The sequence below is a fragment of the Rhinolophus ferrumequinum genome, chromosome 9 (genome assembly GCF_004115265.2).
Source record: "Rhinolophus ferrumequinum isolate MPI-CBG mRhiFer1 chromosome 9, mRhiFer1_v1.p, whole genome shotgun sequence".
NCBI lineage: Eukaryota > Metazoa > Chordata > Mammalia > Chiroptera > Rhinolophidae > Rhinolophus > Rhinolophus ferrumequinum.
In genome coordinates this window covers 7,939,199-7,953,754 of record NC_046292.1, presented here as the reverse complement: position 1 = coordinate 7,953,754, position 14,556 = coordinate 7,939,199, and the positions used below count along the sequence as shown (strand labels likewise).

At 54.7% G+C, this 14,556-nt stretch overlaps 1 protein-coding gene across 3 annotated transcripts; it reads right to left on the bottom strand.

The window, feature by feature from the left end:
- Window positions 1–463: 463 nt before the first annotated feature.
- AGTRAP (angiotensin II receptor associated protein) lies at window positions 464–14,556 on the bottom strand. 3 transcript variants are annotated; one of them, XM_033115526.1, is made up of 5 exons: window positions 14,401–14,556; window positions 5,983–6,017; window positions 3,639–3,744; window positions 2,566–2,761; window positions 464–1,076 (listed from the first exon to the last, which is right to left on the bottom strand). In XM_033115526.1, exons 1-5 carry the CDS (start codon window positions 14,425–14,427, stop codon window positions 961–963), a joined length of 480 nt encoding a protein of 159 aa, XP_032971417.1. In that variant the 5' UTR covers window positions 14,428–14,556; the 3' UTR covers window positions 464–960. The 3 variants fall into 3 exon arrangements, with proteins under 3 accessions (XP_032971417.1, XP_032971419.1, XP_032971418.1); XM_033115528.1 differs by having other exon boundaries at window positions 2,566–2,695; XM_033115527.1 differs by lacking the exons at window positions 5,983–6,017; window positions 14,401–14,556 and adding an exon at window positions 5,592–5,718.

The window sequence follows — 14,556 nt, the reverse complement described above, 5'->3', positions numbered from 1 at the left end:
GCCTGTCGCTTCCTGACCCACAGAGGCTCCAGGAGCAACCCCACTAACAACGTTGCTGTCATTTCGGGAGCCCTTCTGTGGCCCAGGCACTTACCATTTCTTCTGCCTCGTCACCCTCTGGCAGGCACTACACTTTGTCCAGAAGACACTGAGGTCAGAGAGGCTGTTGCCCAAGGACACACAGCCCATCAGTGGCAGAGCCAGATTCAGGTCAGCGCCTAAGTCACCTGATTCAGAGGAACGGACGTCTCGGAAGATGCCCTTATCTGCTGGGGCCTCAGCTAGGCCAGAGCCGGGCGCAGGGCAGGCCCCAAGGCCCCACGGGTCATGAGCCCCTCCCTCCTCCAGGCAGCTGAGCCCTGGCAGCCTGCGGAGTCGCAGGGGAACCTTCCTGGGAATGGCAGGTCCAGGACCCAGCCCAGCTGGGAAAATAATCATGGCTCAACACACAGCCAGCTGCAGAATTCCCCAAACTTTAATACCGTGGGTCCGAGAGGGCAGCTGGGAGCTGTGGTGAGTCTCGGGTGCTACAGATACCTCTGCCTCCAGTCCTGGGGTCCCGAGGCACCAAGTGACCAGGCAGTGAGAAGCCAAAGGACCTTAACCCAATAATCCCGGGGCTGAGCACAACCGGAAGGCCACAGGGCTTGACCTGGGGCCTGCACGGAGGAGCTAGGGGTGGAGGTAAGGAAAGAGACCACGGTTCCCAGCCTGGGACCAGTGGGAGACCTGGAAGAGAGGGGGACCTCGGGGAGCTTGGAACAGGTGTGGTCACAGGGCATTCAGGCAACACCTGAGATGGGGAGTGGGAGGGCACATTCCACGTTAGGTCCAGGAAAGGCAGGTGAGGAGCAGCCCCAGGATGGCATCCAGGGCATAAGGACGGGGATGCAGCCTGGACCTCCCCCACAGTTTGTCAAACTGGGCCCTGGGTTGGGGCCAGGCCCAGTGCGGCTGGTTTCAGTATCCTTGGGGGGTGTGACCCTTGCTCTCCGGGCTTGCAAAAGGGTCTGAGGGCACCTCTGGCGAGTCAATTGTCTGGTAAGCGCTGTGCTCCTGTGAAGGTCCACAGAAACCTAGGCGGTGGGGAGATGGAGGGAAAGAAAAAATGATGGGTGAGGGCGCAGGACATCCCGCTAAGTGCAAACCAAGATCCACTCCATCCCCACCAGGCAGGCCAGCGCTGGGCATCCCGGCATCAGGACAGTGATGGTGGCCGTAGCCCCAGTCAGCAAGCCGTAAGCACGTGTTGTTCATGCCATCCTCCCGTAACCCTACAGAGATATTATTAGCCCCACTTTGTGGATGAGGAACCTGAGTGTCAGAGACGAACTGACTTGCCTGAGATTACACAGCTTGAAGCTGAGGGCTAGGATTCAGATGGAGGCAGCATGACCCCAAAGCCAGGGCTCTTGGCCACTATGCCCGGTACTTCCAGAAGCAGCGTGCGCTCAGGAATCTGGGCTGACGAATGCCCAGCCCTGGGCCCATGTCCCCCCCGCCCCCCAGCTCCTCTCCCAGGCAGAATGGACACCGTGGTATTATATCCAGAAGGCCCCAGGGCCTGGCACAGTTGCAGAGGCTGCAGAGCTGGAGCCAGGGGTGCAAGGCAGGGGGGAGGGCTCAGTACCTGCCTTCCTCACTCCCATCCCTCCTCTGCTCATCTGTCCTGTCATCCTGAACAAGTCCCAAGGGCTCTGGGCCTCAGTTTCCCCATCTGTCCAATGGCAGGAATGTTACTGGCCCCCCCCTCATTCCGGGGCAGGCCCGGGCAGTGCTGAGGTTGGCCCCAGGCCACTCCTGCCCTTGGCTGATTTGCTCCCTCAGGTGGGTCATGGGCCACCTGGGCCTCTCTTCTCAGCAGTGAAGTTGATAGGAGGCCATTTCTCAGAGAGAGAAAGGAAATGAGAAAGTGTGTGGGAGAGAGCTGGATAATGGCTTGGCCACCATGAGAAGGTACAGCTAGCTCAGAGAGGGCGTGTGGCGGGGCTAAGGCAAGAGGACTGGTCCGCAGGGGAAGCACCTGCTGTCCAGTGCTGTCTTTGGCTGAGGCTCCCTGGCCCATGCCCGCACCCTCTCTCCCTTGGCCACCCAGGCCCCACAAGGCAGAAGTGGTTCTGGGGACCGGGGCAGTGGGAGCTGAGAGAAGGTGGCCCTGCAGGTACCCTCAAGCCTCAGGATGCAGACTGCCCACAGCTGCCCGTGGAACTGCATCACACCCCCAGCTGCTTCTGTGCCCGAGCTCAAAAAGGGGGGGCCTAGCCACTGCACCCAACTCTGCTCACAGCCTGAGGCCAGGGAAAGGTCACACCAGGCTGGGACAGCCCAGGGACCACGGAGCTCCTGCAGCAGAGCCCAGGAGCCAGCACACTTTCTAGCCTGGCGCTTAGCACTACGCCAAGCCCCTCCCTGCACCTTGAGCCCTCGTCACCTGGTGCAAGATCAGCTCACTGGGGCGGGGGCCGTGGGTCAGAGGGGGAGACAGAGGAGACCTGGGGAGATGGCAGTGCCGTCCCCTGGCCGGTGAGAGAGGAGTCGGGAACTGGCAGGAGGGCAGCTCCTTACCAACGCGGAGCTGGAGTTCACCCCCGCGTTCCCGGTACATGTGGTAGACGAGGCAGCAGGAGAAGGGCTTGAGGAGCAGGTTGAGGATGGCCATGCCGGCGCCGAAGTGCACTGTGTCTGTGAGGTTGTGCTGTGGGTAGAAGATGCTAATGTGGATGATGTCCAGGAAGATGGTGGCCACCAAGCCACCCAGAAACTGCAAGACAGGCCGGCGCGTCACGTCATTGGAGTTTACGAGCTCAGCGATGCCCCCTCACGCCCCCATCACTCCCCCTCCACATATACCAGTCTGGAAGCTCCATTTGTGCCCTACTGTGCCCTTAGGGGTTGATGGAAAACAGATGAAGCAAGCAAGCAAGCAGGACCCTGCGGAGGAGATGCCTGACGTCGGCAGGGCTGGAGCAGGGATTCGGGGGCTAGGTCGAGCCCCCCACCCATCTCCTATCACCCTTGAGACCATGACGAGGCACACAACTTGGTTCCAGGACCCCTGAGATGGAAGGTCCCCCAGAGTTCACCCAACCTGCCTCCACCACCAAGGAAATCCCTTCTCTGTCATCCTGGAGGCCCCCAGCCTCAGTCACGCTGAGAGGCTGGTGCTGGAGCGCTCACTGCCCCCTGGGGCTAAGTGGGTGTCGGGAAGCTCCTCCAAGGCAGAGCGCAGCTGGGCTGTGTCCACTTTGACCTCACAAAGTCATGGAGTTCCCTCTTTGCGGGTCTCCCAGCCACATCCCTCCCTCCAAAAAGAAGGCCCTAGAGGGGGGGTTACTGGGTACATGCCCCACTCCCCTCGGCGAGTGACCAGTCTGGGGCACTGGTGGGACCCCACCCCACACCTTTCTTGGGGAAGACAATGAGCAGACTCTGGGCTCCGAGCCAGGCAAGTAGAGAGGCAGGCCAGGCCAGTGAAAACACACGTGGGCTGGCAGGTTGGGTGGGCTTATCTGCAAGGCTGTAGGAAATGGAAAATGAGGACACAAGGAAAAGAGAGAAGACTGGGATGGCTGAGGGGAAGACAGAACAGGGGCCATGGAGCACCCTGAAGCCCGTTCCCGTGCTGCTTCGCAGCTCACCATGCTTATGGCGTCGATGGAGTCCCGCTGAGCAACGGCCCACACCCCCAAGGCCAGGATGGTGAAGTTGGCCCAGGCATAGGGGCCCAAGAACACGAGGCAGCCCCTGTGGGAAGATGCGCCTGAGTCAGGTCAGGTGGTGTCTGCCCCACAGCTGCCCACCCCGTCCCACAGGTCACCTCCCTTGCACAGCAGGGTCTCAGGGTCCCCTCTGAGAAGAGGCCAAAGTCTTCCAGGCCACGGGGTACTTGTTCTCCTCCCCCGCTGTGCCCCAGAAATGTCAGGAAATCCCATTGGCTCTGCTTCCCAATCGGATCCCTCCAGGTCCAAACTGTCTTTGGCTGGATTTACCACCGCAGCCTCCCCCACTGGTCTCCTGACTTCCACTCCTGCCCCCTCCAGGCCTTTCTCTAAATAGCAACCAGTAATGTCCAGGGATGTCACTCCTGAAAATCCTCAAACAGTTTTCTCTCCCACTTGGAAGAAAACAGACTCTTCCCCGTGGCCTAAGGGGCCCTGTGAGAGTCACCGTGACACAACCCTCCTTTCCCTCCAGGCCACTGCTTGTGCTGTTCCCTCTACCCTGAACACCTGGCCCCTTTTCGTCAGTTTAGTCTCAGCTCAAATGTTAACTAACTCCAAGACTCCTTTCCTGACGACCCAATTTGAAGTACCACCTCGTCCCTTTCTAACACAATGCCCACCCCCCCCATTTAATTTTTTAGGGTACTGATATGTTTGCTTGTCAAGCCAATGAAAATAATCGTTAACACAGAGGCCTTCCTAGAATCTGGCACAATTCTAAATGCTTTAAATTAACTAATTTCTGTGCATTTGTGTTCATAACTCCGGGAGGGGGACACTACTGTGCTCCTCATTTTACAGGTGAGGCAGAGAGGTCAAGGAACTTGCCCAAGATCCCACAGCTGCTAAGTGGCAGAGCTAGGATTTGAACCCTGGCAGTCTGGCTCAAGAGGCCATGTTCGCTCTTACTATTTTCACTGGGCCTAGATCGCCCCAGCATGCAGTGATGCACTTCATAAACTTAAATGACATTCACTGATGTAGACCACACGGAAAACACGTGCAAAGCAGTTGAGGATAGAGTATAACTAGGCTCCATGGTCTTTAAATAATCTCATTTTGGGGTTTTAAGGAAGCAAGTGCTGGGGCCCCAGCCCAGACTGAGAAGCTGGGGAGTGTGACTGGGAAATCTGTATTTGACTTCGCTTCCCAAGGCCATTAACCATGAGTATCACTGTGCACATTATTCACAACCGTTTACACGTGCACTGCTCTTCAAAGCCTACAAAGTGCACAACGTGAACTCCAAGGCTTCTGCTCGTGGTTTGGCAGAGAAATCTCCCCAGAGGCTCAACAGATAAAACAGACAGTAATGATGAGTCAGTCCTGCAATCCTCCAGCCAGCAGCCCTTTGTGGCAGGCCCTGGGCAGTGTCGGGTGAGCAGGCCAGGCTTCTCCCTCACGGCTCCTGAGGAGTGTGCTGGCCTCGTACCCATTTTACAGAAGGAAACCAAGGCCCCAAGAGGTGGAGTCGTTTGCGATGGCCTGGCTGGAACATGCCAGAGCCAGGCCATGATCAGGGTCCACGGAATCCCGAGTCTGCTGTCTGTGGGCAGGGGGTGTGACATGAGTGAGGGTCCACCCCTAAGCAAGTGACCTCACCCCTGTGTCAGGTTCATTGTGTGTCTACTTGCTGAGCTGCTGAGCTAACCCACAGAGGGCAAGGAGCTCAGCCCGGCGGCTGGCACCTGGAAATCCTCCACACATATAAGCAGTTATTTTTATAATCGTGCTTTCACCTTTCAATGACCTTACGAGATAAATGGGAGGGGTAGTGACGCTCTTATTTTAAAGATGAGAAACTCAGGGAGTTTAAGTGACTCAACTAAGATCACAGACACACAGAGCTCTACCTGATGTCCACCCTACCTGCCTCGGGGAACGCAGCTTGGCATATGAGACCGGCCCCCTGGCTGCAGCACCTCAGGCCTCTCGGATGCAGAGGCCTCGGGGAGGAAGCAGAGTCACGCCAAGCCCCAGAAGGCTTGCGCAGTATCTGGAGGAGGATCTGAGCTGTCAGCACTGCCCTGGGCTGGCCACCTCCCCTAGGATGAGGGCTCAAAGCGCCTAGGAGGCAGTGATGACACAGACCTCTGGGAAATGCCCGGAGCTTGGGACGTGGGGAGCTTGCTAACGATGCTGTTGACGAAGGTGCTACTCAGTGATGGACCCGGCTGGGAGGCAGGTGGACAAGACCCCAGGAGACACAGGGACCCAGATCCCAGGTGGATACAGAACCAGACACGGTGGAGTCACTCACCAGGTCGTCAGCAGCCAGTGAACCAGGAGGATCATCTATGGCACAAAATGGGGGTAGGGGATGGAAGAAGACATCTGTGAATGCGACCATGGGGGTGGGAGGTAGGGAAGGTGTGGAAGCCAGAAAACACAGGAGGCCCCTGCTTAGCACCTAAGAGGGCTCCACCAAGGTCTGATGAAAAGAAACATCAGCAACGGCAAGTGAATTAGGGGTAGAGGAGGAGGTCGATCACAGGCCAGGGGACGCTGCCACGTCACTACTCCCCATAACCTTGGGGGCAGGTGACACCCACACCCCTTCCTGCTTCCAAAGGCTGGAGGCTCCTTTGGGGAACCTGGCAATCTGCTCTGGAATCAGAGGAGGCCTCAGGGGAAGTGGCCGGGGTGGTGGCGCTGGGCTGGGTCACGGTGGGCTCGGTCACGGGCGTGGATCTCATCCTAAGTGCACTGAGGGAAGCCGCCGGAGGCTCTTCTGCAAGGAAATCACTTGGCCTGATTCATGTTTAGGAAAAAAATCCCTCTGGCTTCTTTCTAGGCTTCTATGATACTCCACCCTTTTAACTGCCCCAGGAGTCCTTAAAATAACAGCCCCCTTGTCTGGAACTGGTCTCTACTCCTGGCAATCGAAAGGGTCCTGACTGGAGAGCAAACAAAGAAGGAAGGAGCAGATGCTACCGGGAGGGGAGGGCAGCGCAGCTATCAGCCAGAGCTTCCAAAGAAGGAGGGTGCTAATGGATGAGTGGGGATCAGCCAGGCAGAGGGGAGGGAGAGTGAGGTGTTGGGGGCGGGGCATGGAAGTGCAGGCAGGAGGCAGGACCCAGAGCCTTGAGGAGGAGGAGGGTGTGGCAATGGCTGAGGGGTGGGGGGGCACCGAGACGATGGGAGGCCAGGAGCCCCAAGTCAGGAGCATCAAGGGGCCCTTGGAGGAGTTAAGCTGGGAGGGGGCATGCCAAGAGCCTAGGGCAGGGGCAGTATGCCAGGCCCAGAGAGAGAGGGCAGACACAGCACGGGTTTGCTGCGAAAGGCCCCGGTTCCTGGTCCCGTGAAAGGGCAGGAGAAGTTGCCCCCTGCAATAAAGAACTCTGGCCGAGGAGGGAAAAGCAGCGTTACTGTTTAATTAATGCACAGCTGCTATGGGACAGGCCCTGCACCAAACGCCTCCACGACCTTCTCTGGGCCTCCCAATAGCCTCTGGGACAGACCCTGTTATCCTTCCCACCTTAGAGATGAGAGAGTTGGGCTCAGAAGTAAATGAAGTTGATCAAGACGCCACCGATGGCAAGTGGAAAAGCTAGAATTTAAGTCGACTCCAGAACCTGTGCGTCTGACCTTCACACTGGAGGCCGCGCGAAAGATGTGGGCATTTTCCACACGTAGGGGGGAGGCAGTCTGGAGCAGAAGCCTGGGACACCCCGCCTTCACCCTGGTGCCAAATGCGAGTGAGCCGAAAGGGCTGTGGCTCCCCAGCCCCCCAAAACTCAGAAGACTAGGAAAATATTCTGTAAGGACTGATGTGAGGACTTCCCAACTTTAGGGAGGTCCCGAGACTCTGAAAAAGGCAGGCTGTACATCACAGAAGGCATCTTCTAGCTCTAGAAGGAATCTTCACGGTCGTCTCTACCTTGGTGTGTGCCTGAGCTCTGAGCTCTTCCTATGTGTCGGGTACCTGCACATGAACTCATTTAATTCTTCAGATCCTCTGAGGTACCATTTTATAGTTGAGGAAACTGAGGCTCAGGGGTAAGTGACTTGCCTAAGGTCACACAGCGGATCAGGAGCGCAGCCAGGATTCAGCCATGCCCATTAGGCTCTCTGGGCCTGGGTGGATGTGTTCTCCCCAATACAAAGATGGGGAAACGGAAGCAGCGGAGGCTTAGTCTTCCATGGGTGTCTTTTCCCAGAGGCTTAAGAGAAGCGATCAGATGGCCCCACGTTGCTTCAACATTTACAGTGTAACCCACCATTCCTGAAACCAGCTTGGCAGCCACCCTGGGGATTCAATGGTGAGTAGAGCAGATGTGGTACTGCCCTGTTCTCCCCAGCAGGAGACACTGGCTCATCCGGTAGGCACTTTAGGAACGAGGGAGCCAGTGAGACACCATTTTGAAGGAAAGTTACAGCCGAGAAAAAGGAACCTCATTCTACATCAGGGGCAGTGGGGGAGTGAGCTGCTTAGAAGGCTTCTCTGAGAGAATGATATGTAAGCGAAGATGAAAGTGGTGAGCAGAAGGTGAAATAGGGGCAGAGAGAAAAGCAGAGCATTTCAAACCGAAGGGACATCGCCTGCTGTGTGGCAGCAGGGAGCACGGAACATTCTGGAAACTGAAAAGAAGCCAGTGTGACTGGAGTAGAAGATAAGAGAGTGGAGGAGGGACAGGAAGCTGGGGGAGGGCAGGGCTGGGCTGGGCCTGGGGAGAATTCTGATTCTCCCCAGAAACTGATGGGGAAGAATTCTGATTTTTATCTTAAGAGCCAACCACAATCCTCTCTAACAGGAAATCCTGCCCTCAGAGGGGAGGGGATCTGCCAACGACCAAGCTGAGTGGGCAGCTACAGTCGTCCTGGTGTCCAGCTTTGAGGCTAAGAGAAGACATGGAGCAAAGAGGCACTGGTGAGGCAGCTCACATCACCGTCTTCCTCCTGAAAAGAACACCTGATCCTTCCCACCGTTGTCTTCTCTTTCAGGGTCTTTATTTCCCAGTGCTTTGGTTACGACATCTAGACTGTGCACATAATAGGTCTTGAACAAATGGCCCTGCAGAGCACGGCTTTATGAGGGTGACATGAAAGGCTGAGCCACAGGGGACGCTGATCTGCAGGGAAGCCTGTGGGGAAATCACTCTACATAACCTGGGAGATAAAGACTTTTCCTAGAGCCAGAAAGTTCTGGAAGACGAATGAGCACCTGGACAAAGTTTAAAAACATGCCGTCAACTGGGAAGAAAAGAGTGTAACTTGGAAATATTGCAGGTCCTCAAAAGACATACAGTCTCTGCCGTGTGACATCATTTTTGTTTTATAAATACGAGGTCAGACAATTAAGTTCTTGAACTTATCCTAGAAAAACTGCTACATCTCTCATTGCTGATATCACTACGGTCACCTTCGAAGTACTCCCCTTGGGAAGCTATGCACCGATGCCAGTGCCTAGTCCACCCTTCAAAACAATTTTGGAACTCTTTGTCTGGAATGGCCATCAGAGCTGTTATCGAATTACCCTTGATGTCCTGAATGTCATCAAAGTGTCTTCCTTTCAATATTTCCTTTATCTTGGGTAAAGAAAGAAGTCATTGGGGGCCAGATCAGGTGAGTAGGGAGGGTGTTCCAATACAGTTATTTGTTTACTGGCTAAAAACTCCCTCACAGACAGTGCCGTGTGAGCTGGTGTATTGTCGTGATGCAAGAGCCATGAAATACTGGCAAAATTTCAGGTGGTCTAACTTTTTCACGCAACCTTTCCAGCACTTCCAAATAATAAATTTGGTTAACTGTTTGTCTAGTTGGTACAAATTCATAATGAGGGCAGCCAGTTAGCTCGGTTGGTTAGAGCACAGTGCTCTTAGCATTGCCGGTTCGATCCCCACATGGGCCACTGTGAACTGCACCCTCCACAACTAGATTAAAACAACTACTTGACTTGGAGCTGATGGGTCCTGGAAAAACACATTGAAATAAATAAAAGTTTGTTTTTTTAAAAAAGCCTTTAAAAAAAAATTCGGGCCGGCCCAGTGGCTCAGGTGGTTGGAGTGCCGTGCTCCTAACGCTGAGGTTGCCGGTTCGAATCCCACATGGGCAGTGAGCTGCGCCCTCTACAGCTAAGATTGTGAACAACGGCTCTTCCTGGAACTGGGCTGCCATAAGCAGCTGGAGGTCAGCATGAGCTGCCATGAACCGCCACAGGCTACCGAGTGCCGCCATGAGCGGCTGGTGGCCAGCGTGAGTGGCCAGCAGCCAGCGTGAGGGGCTGGCAGTCAGTACGAGGGGCCGTGGGCTCTGAGAGCGGCTGGCAGCCGGCGAGAGCTGCCGTGAGCTTGTGTGAGTGGACAACCGGCGACAGGCGACCAACTGCCTTCAGCCGGGGGGAGCGCAAGGCTCATGATACCAGCATGGGCCAGGGAGCTGTGTCCTACACAACTAGACTGAGAAACAAAGGCTTGAACCGAAGTGGGAGCGGGGGAGGCGGAAGAAGGGGGAAAATAATAATAATAATTTAACCAGGCACTGTAAAAAAAAAAAAATTCATAATGAATAATCCCTCTGACAGCAAAAAAGGTTAGCAACACCATTGCAGTAAGTTCACAAACTTAATTGTCAGTCCTCATATATAAGAAACTTAGCACTATCTGATCACTTCTCTTAAGCCACTGGGAAAAGAAACCCACTGAAGACAGCCTCCTCTGCCTCAGGTTCCCCATCTTTGTAATGGGAGGACACACCCACCCAGGCCTAAAAATGTCTAATGTCCAGGAAAGCTCCAACAAGAAACTGGGCCACAGGAACTGCCCTTCCCCAGAGTCCTGGAAGAGGGAACAGTGACTCATCTCGGCACAAAGGGACCGTCTTGTCTGCTGGCTCTGGGGGAGACTTCCAGTAATCAATGGGAGACCTGGGCTTCTCAGGTACCGCCACAGAGAAGCGGGGAGGGAGGGGGGCGGGACCTGAGAATGTGTCTGGTGGCCCAAGCACTTTCCTGGATGGACAAGAGGAAAGAAAGACCTGAACTAGACTCTTCATATAATGCATGGTCCAGGGGGGCTGCTGGGCTCTCTTCCAGATGGTGACCAATGTGTCAGAAGACCGAGGGAGGAGAGGGCTTGTGAGTCAAGGCAACACAGGGTAGCAGGATGCTGGGTTAGACATAGGAGACCTGGTTGTGGTCTAGGAGCCATGTCCCTCTGTGTCTGAGCCCTATGTTCCTTCTCTGTGAAATGGAGGCAATACCTATCACCTGTATGTCCCCTAGGGGTGCCTCAACTGCAGAGACACAGGCATCTGGACAGTCAATGTCTGTGTCTGCTTCATAACCATGAGTACCTATGTAGGACAGGTATCCTATAACCGTGAACAGCAAAAGCAACTCCTGCTGCTGATGAAGCCCTGCCTGCCAGTGTCTACACTGCCTTGAACACTTGACCCCTGTCATCCTTGCACCCACCGGTATACGGGGGAGAGTCTTAATCTCGCTTTACTTATGAAGAAACGGAGGCTGTGAGAGGGTAAACTGGCCCACACTGTAACACCGACAAATAAGAGAGGCCAGGTGCAGATCTCAGATGGTCTATCTGGTCTGAGGTTTTATGCCAGTAAAAATGTAAAGCTACACCACCTCCTGGACCACTAGCTCCTCCTCTTATCACCCTAGAAGATAGGGTTTATTTTTGTCCTCTTTTACAGTGAGGACACTGATACTGACAGGTTAAGAAACCTGCTCAAAGTCACGGTGAATAAGTAGCAAAGCCCAGCCTTGAATGTCTGGCCCCAAGGCCTGTGCTCTATCCATGTTATACTGTCAGGGTTTGGAAAAGCGGATGGAAATGGCGTTTAACCTGGAGAAGGGAAGGCTAAGGGGAAACCAAGGGGTCCTGTGGACTTAGACTACTTTGCCACCAGAAGCCCATGAGGGATGCGAGAGTGGGGGTGGGGGGGGATTTCCCCACAGGTGGTGCGCTGACCTCTCAGATCAACACACAGGTCGACATATGAAATATAGTCCTACCAGTCCCGTGCAAACACTCCATGACTTGTTATCTGAGGTGGTGAGATCCCAGAGGGTGGCTAGGGCTGAGGGACACAAATCAGGGCTGCCCTAGAGGGGAGGCGGAGTCAGGCAGTGGTTAACTGCATGAGCGCTGCAGCCAGATAGCTGATCCTGGCTCCATGCTGCAGAAGCTGTGTGACCTTGTGCAAGTTACTTGACTTCTCAGAACTGCAGCTTGCTCTTCCGTAAAGTAGGGACAATATGCCTGTTTCGTAGGGTTGTGCGGATCTAGTGGTACAGGGAAGTGGAGAGGTATGTGAATACTCAACACAGTGCCTGCCAGGTAAGCAGCCCTTGATACGAAGCTGTCCTCCTTACCATAGGAAGTCAGCTTCCTGAGTTCTCAACCCAAATGCTCCACTACCCGCCCCACCCCCACCCTCTTCCCACAAGGGCCTCTTTCCACAAGACGTCATGAACCCAAGTCTAGTCCTTTCTAAGCTTGTCACAGTGTCATCCCTCTGGCTCAAGACTTGCCTCAGGGATGGGGCTCAGCTAGGGACTACCTTTTGTGCAAAGGGCCTAGAGCAGCTATTTCTTTTAACCGGGTACCACTGCCCACTCTGGCTGGGCACAAGCTGGCATTCGGCCAATTCCCAAAGAATGTATGAAATAAGGGAGTGGGGAGGGAGGGCAGGCCCACGGGCTGCATTTCCCCAGCCCCCTCGGGGCCCTGATCTCGGAACAACCCACGAAAGTGCCTGTGAACCCGGGGTCAACAGCTACCCTCCATAGGAAGGCCAGATTTAACAATACGGCACACTTCATTTCAAATTTCAGATAATGCATAATTTGTTAGTATGTCCCAAATATTGCCTGGAATATACGTATGATAAAAAATTATTCATTGCTGATCTGAAATTCAAATTCAACTGGATATCCTATATGTTACCTGGCAACCCTGGTCCCTCAGGGCCTCCTGACACTTACTTGTCTCTGACTAGTAACAGCGGAAGACCTATATAGAGACAGAGGGTCTTTTTTCCCAAATCAAGGGAAGGACCAGAGTTTCATTCTGGGCACCGAAAGCCAGCACAGCTCACACCCATGGTAGTGCTTGGTCTGTCAGGCCAATAAGTTGCTGCAAAAAAGCCCCAAACAGACTTAAGTCCCCCTGATGGACATAAACTATCAAGGCAGAAGTCAGCCCTAACTGGTGACCAGGCAAGGTCTCAGGCTGGCTTTGAAGTCTGACCCTGGTGGGTTCAAATCCTGACTCTGCCACTTAATCCCTGTGGGACTTTGGCAAATTATTTATCTGATCTGAGCCAAGGTTTGCTCATCCGTAAAAGATGACAATATCAGCTTTCCCGGAAGGCTGTTGTGATTAAACAAATAACCTGGCACACCACAGATGCCCCAGGAATGAGAGTTTTCTTCCTTCTCAACTCCTGCAGCTTTGTCCTTCACCTGATTTTCTCTTAGCATTGTTTTAGGCAAATCGCTAGAGAAAAGGCAGTTGGCATTAACCCCACACTGCCTGGAACAGAGTGAGTATGGATGTTTCCCTCATGGCAATTTCTTCCCAGATAAACCTTCAACCCAAGCCCATTCTCTTGCTCCAGACATCTCTCCACGCAGCTGTTGACTAGAAGCTTCAGGGAGGTTGGTCCCAGCGAGCGTGATTACTGGAAGTCTGCCTGTATGAAGTCATAGCACAGAGCAGGTCTCATAACCCAAATATGAATGATGTGCTGTTTTGTAGTCATCTATCTTTTGGGTTCCTTTAGTACCGGACACCATGGCTGCTAAATGCTTTGTCACCAGTGAGTAAAAGGGCATTCCTGGATCCAGTCTCAAAGGAGACTGCACCGAGACCCAAAATGGCAGGTTTGGCGGAAGGTTCACCCCCTCCTGACCAAAGCTAAAAAGGCCACAGCCCCTCTGTCGCAAACCCAGCCAAGAAGCACAGCGGGCTGGGGTGTGGCGGGAGAAAATGAACCTCCGCCAGTGGCATCCTGAGGAGCTCAGGAGAGCCGCTCAGGAAATGAAGACATCCCAGGAAGCCCTGCAGTGTTTTACTAAGTGCACCAAGTTGTGGTTTTCTGGCGTTAAGCAACTTCTACTGGAGTTCGTGTTTCTTGGGAAATAAGGACGCAGGGTTGATACATTTTGTAAACCACCAGTCCGGGCACATCTACTTTTCTTAACCGGATTTAGCAAACAAAGGAGGCTACCTTGAAGTTATGGGAGGCCAGGTGAAAGGTCTAACACCTCTCTCCGTCTCCCTCCTCCGCCCTCCCTCTCTCCCTCTAGGTGGAGGGGAGGTGTCCGCCTCCAAGCCCCACTCCGGGTCTTAGTCCCTCCCCCGCGCCTTCCTCTTTCCCCAGGGGAATTCTGGTGGCGTAGGCCACAGCAATCCTCCAGGGCCGGGTGCTCCCAGTGGCAGGGATCCGACTGCCGGAGGGGGCGGCCCTTTCCCTCGGTTTTCCCTCCTGGCCTTTTCCTGGATCTCTCTCCCGGCCTTGGTTTGTCTGCCCGCCTCCTTCTCACCAGGGGTCTGTATCTTTTCTTTCTCCTTACGCCTTTTCTTTCCCAAACTCCCGGCCTTCTCACCTCCAAAATCCTACTTTAAAAGCGCAAACGGCCCCCACACTCCCGGAGACCCGCCCCGCGCCCGCCCGCCTGCGGCGTGGCCACCCCCGCCCCGCCCGTCGCCACCTTCAGGTTCACGGCTGGCAGCTCCATCCCGACCTAGGCGGAAGGCACCTGTGCGACAGCCGCGGGGTCTTGGAACTCGGGAAGCAAACTTGCCAGCACCAGCCAGCCCTGCTGCCTGGGCTCTAACCCCAGCTCAGCTCCCGGCCACGTGACTCG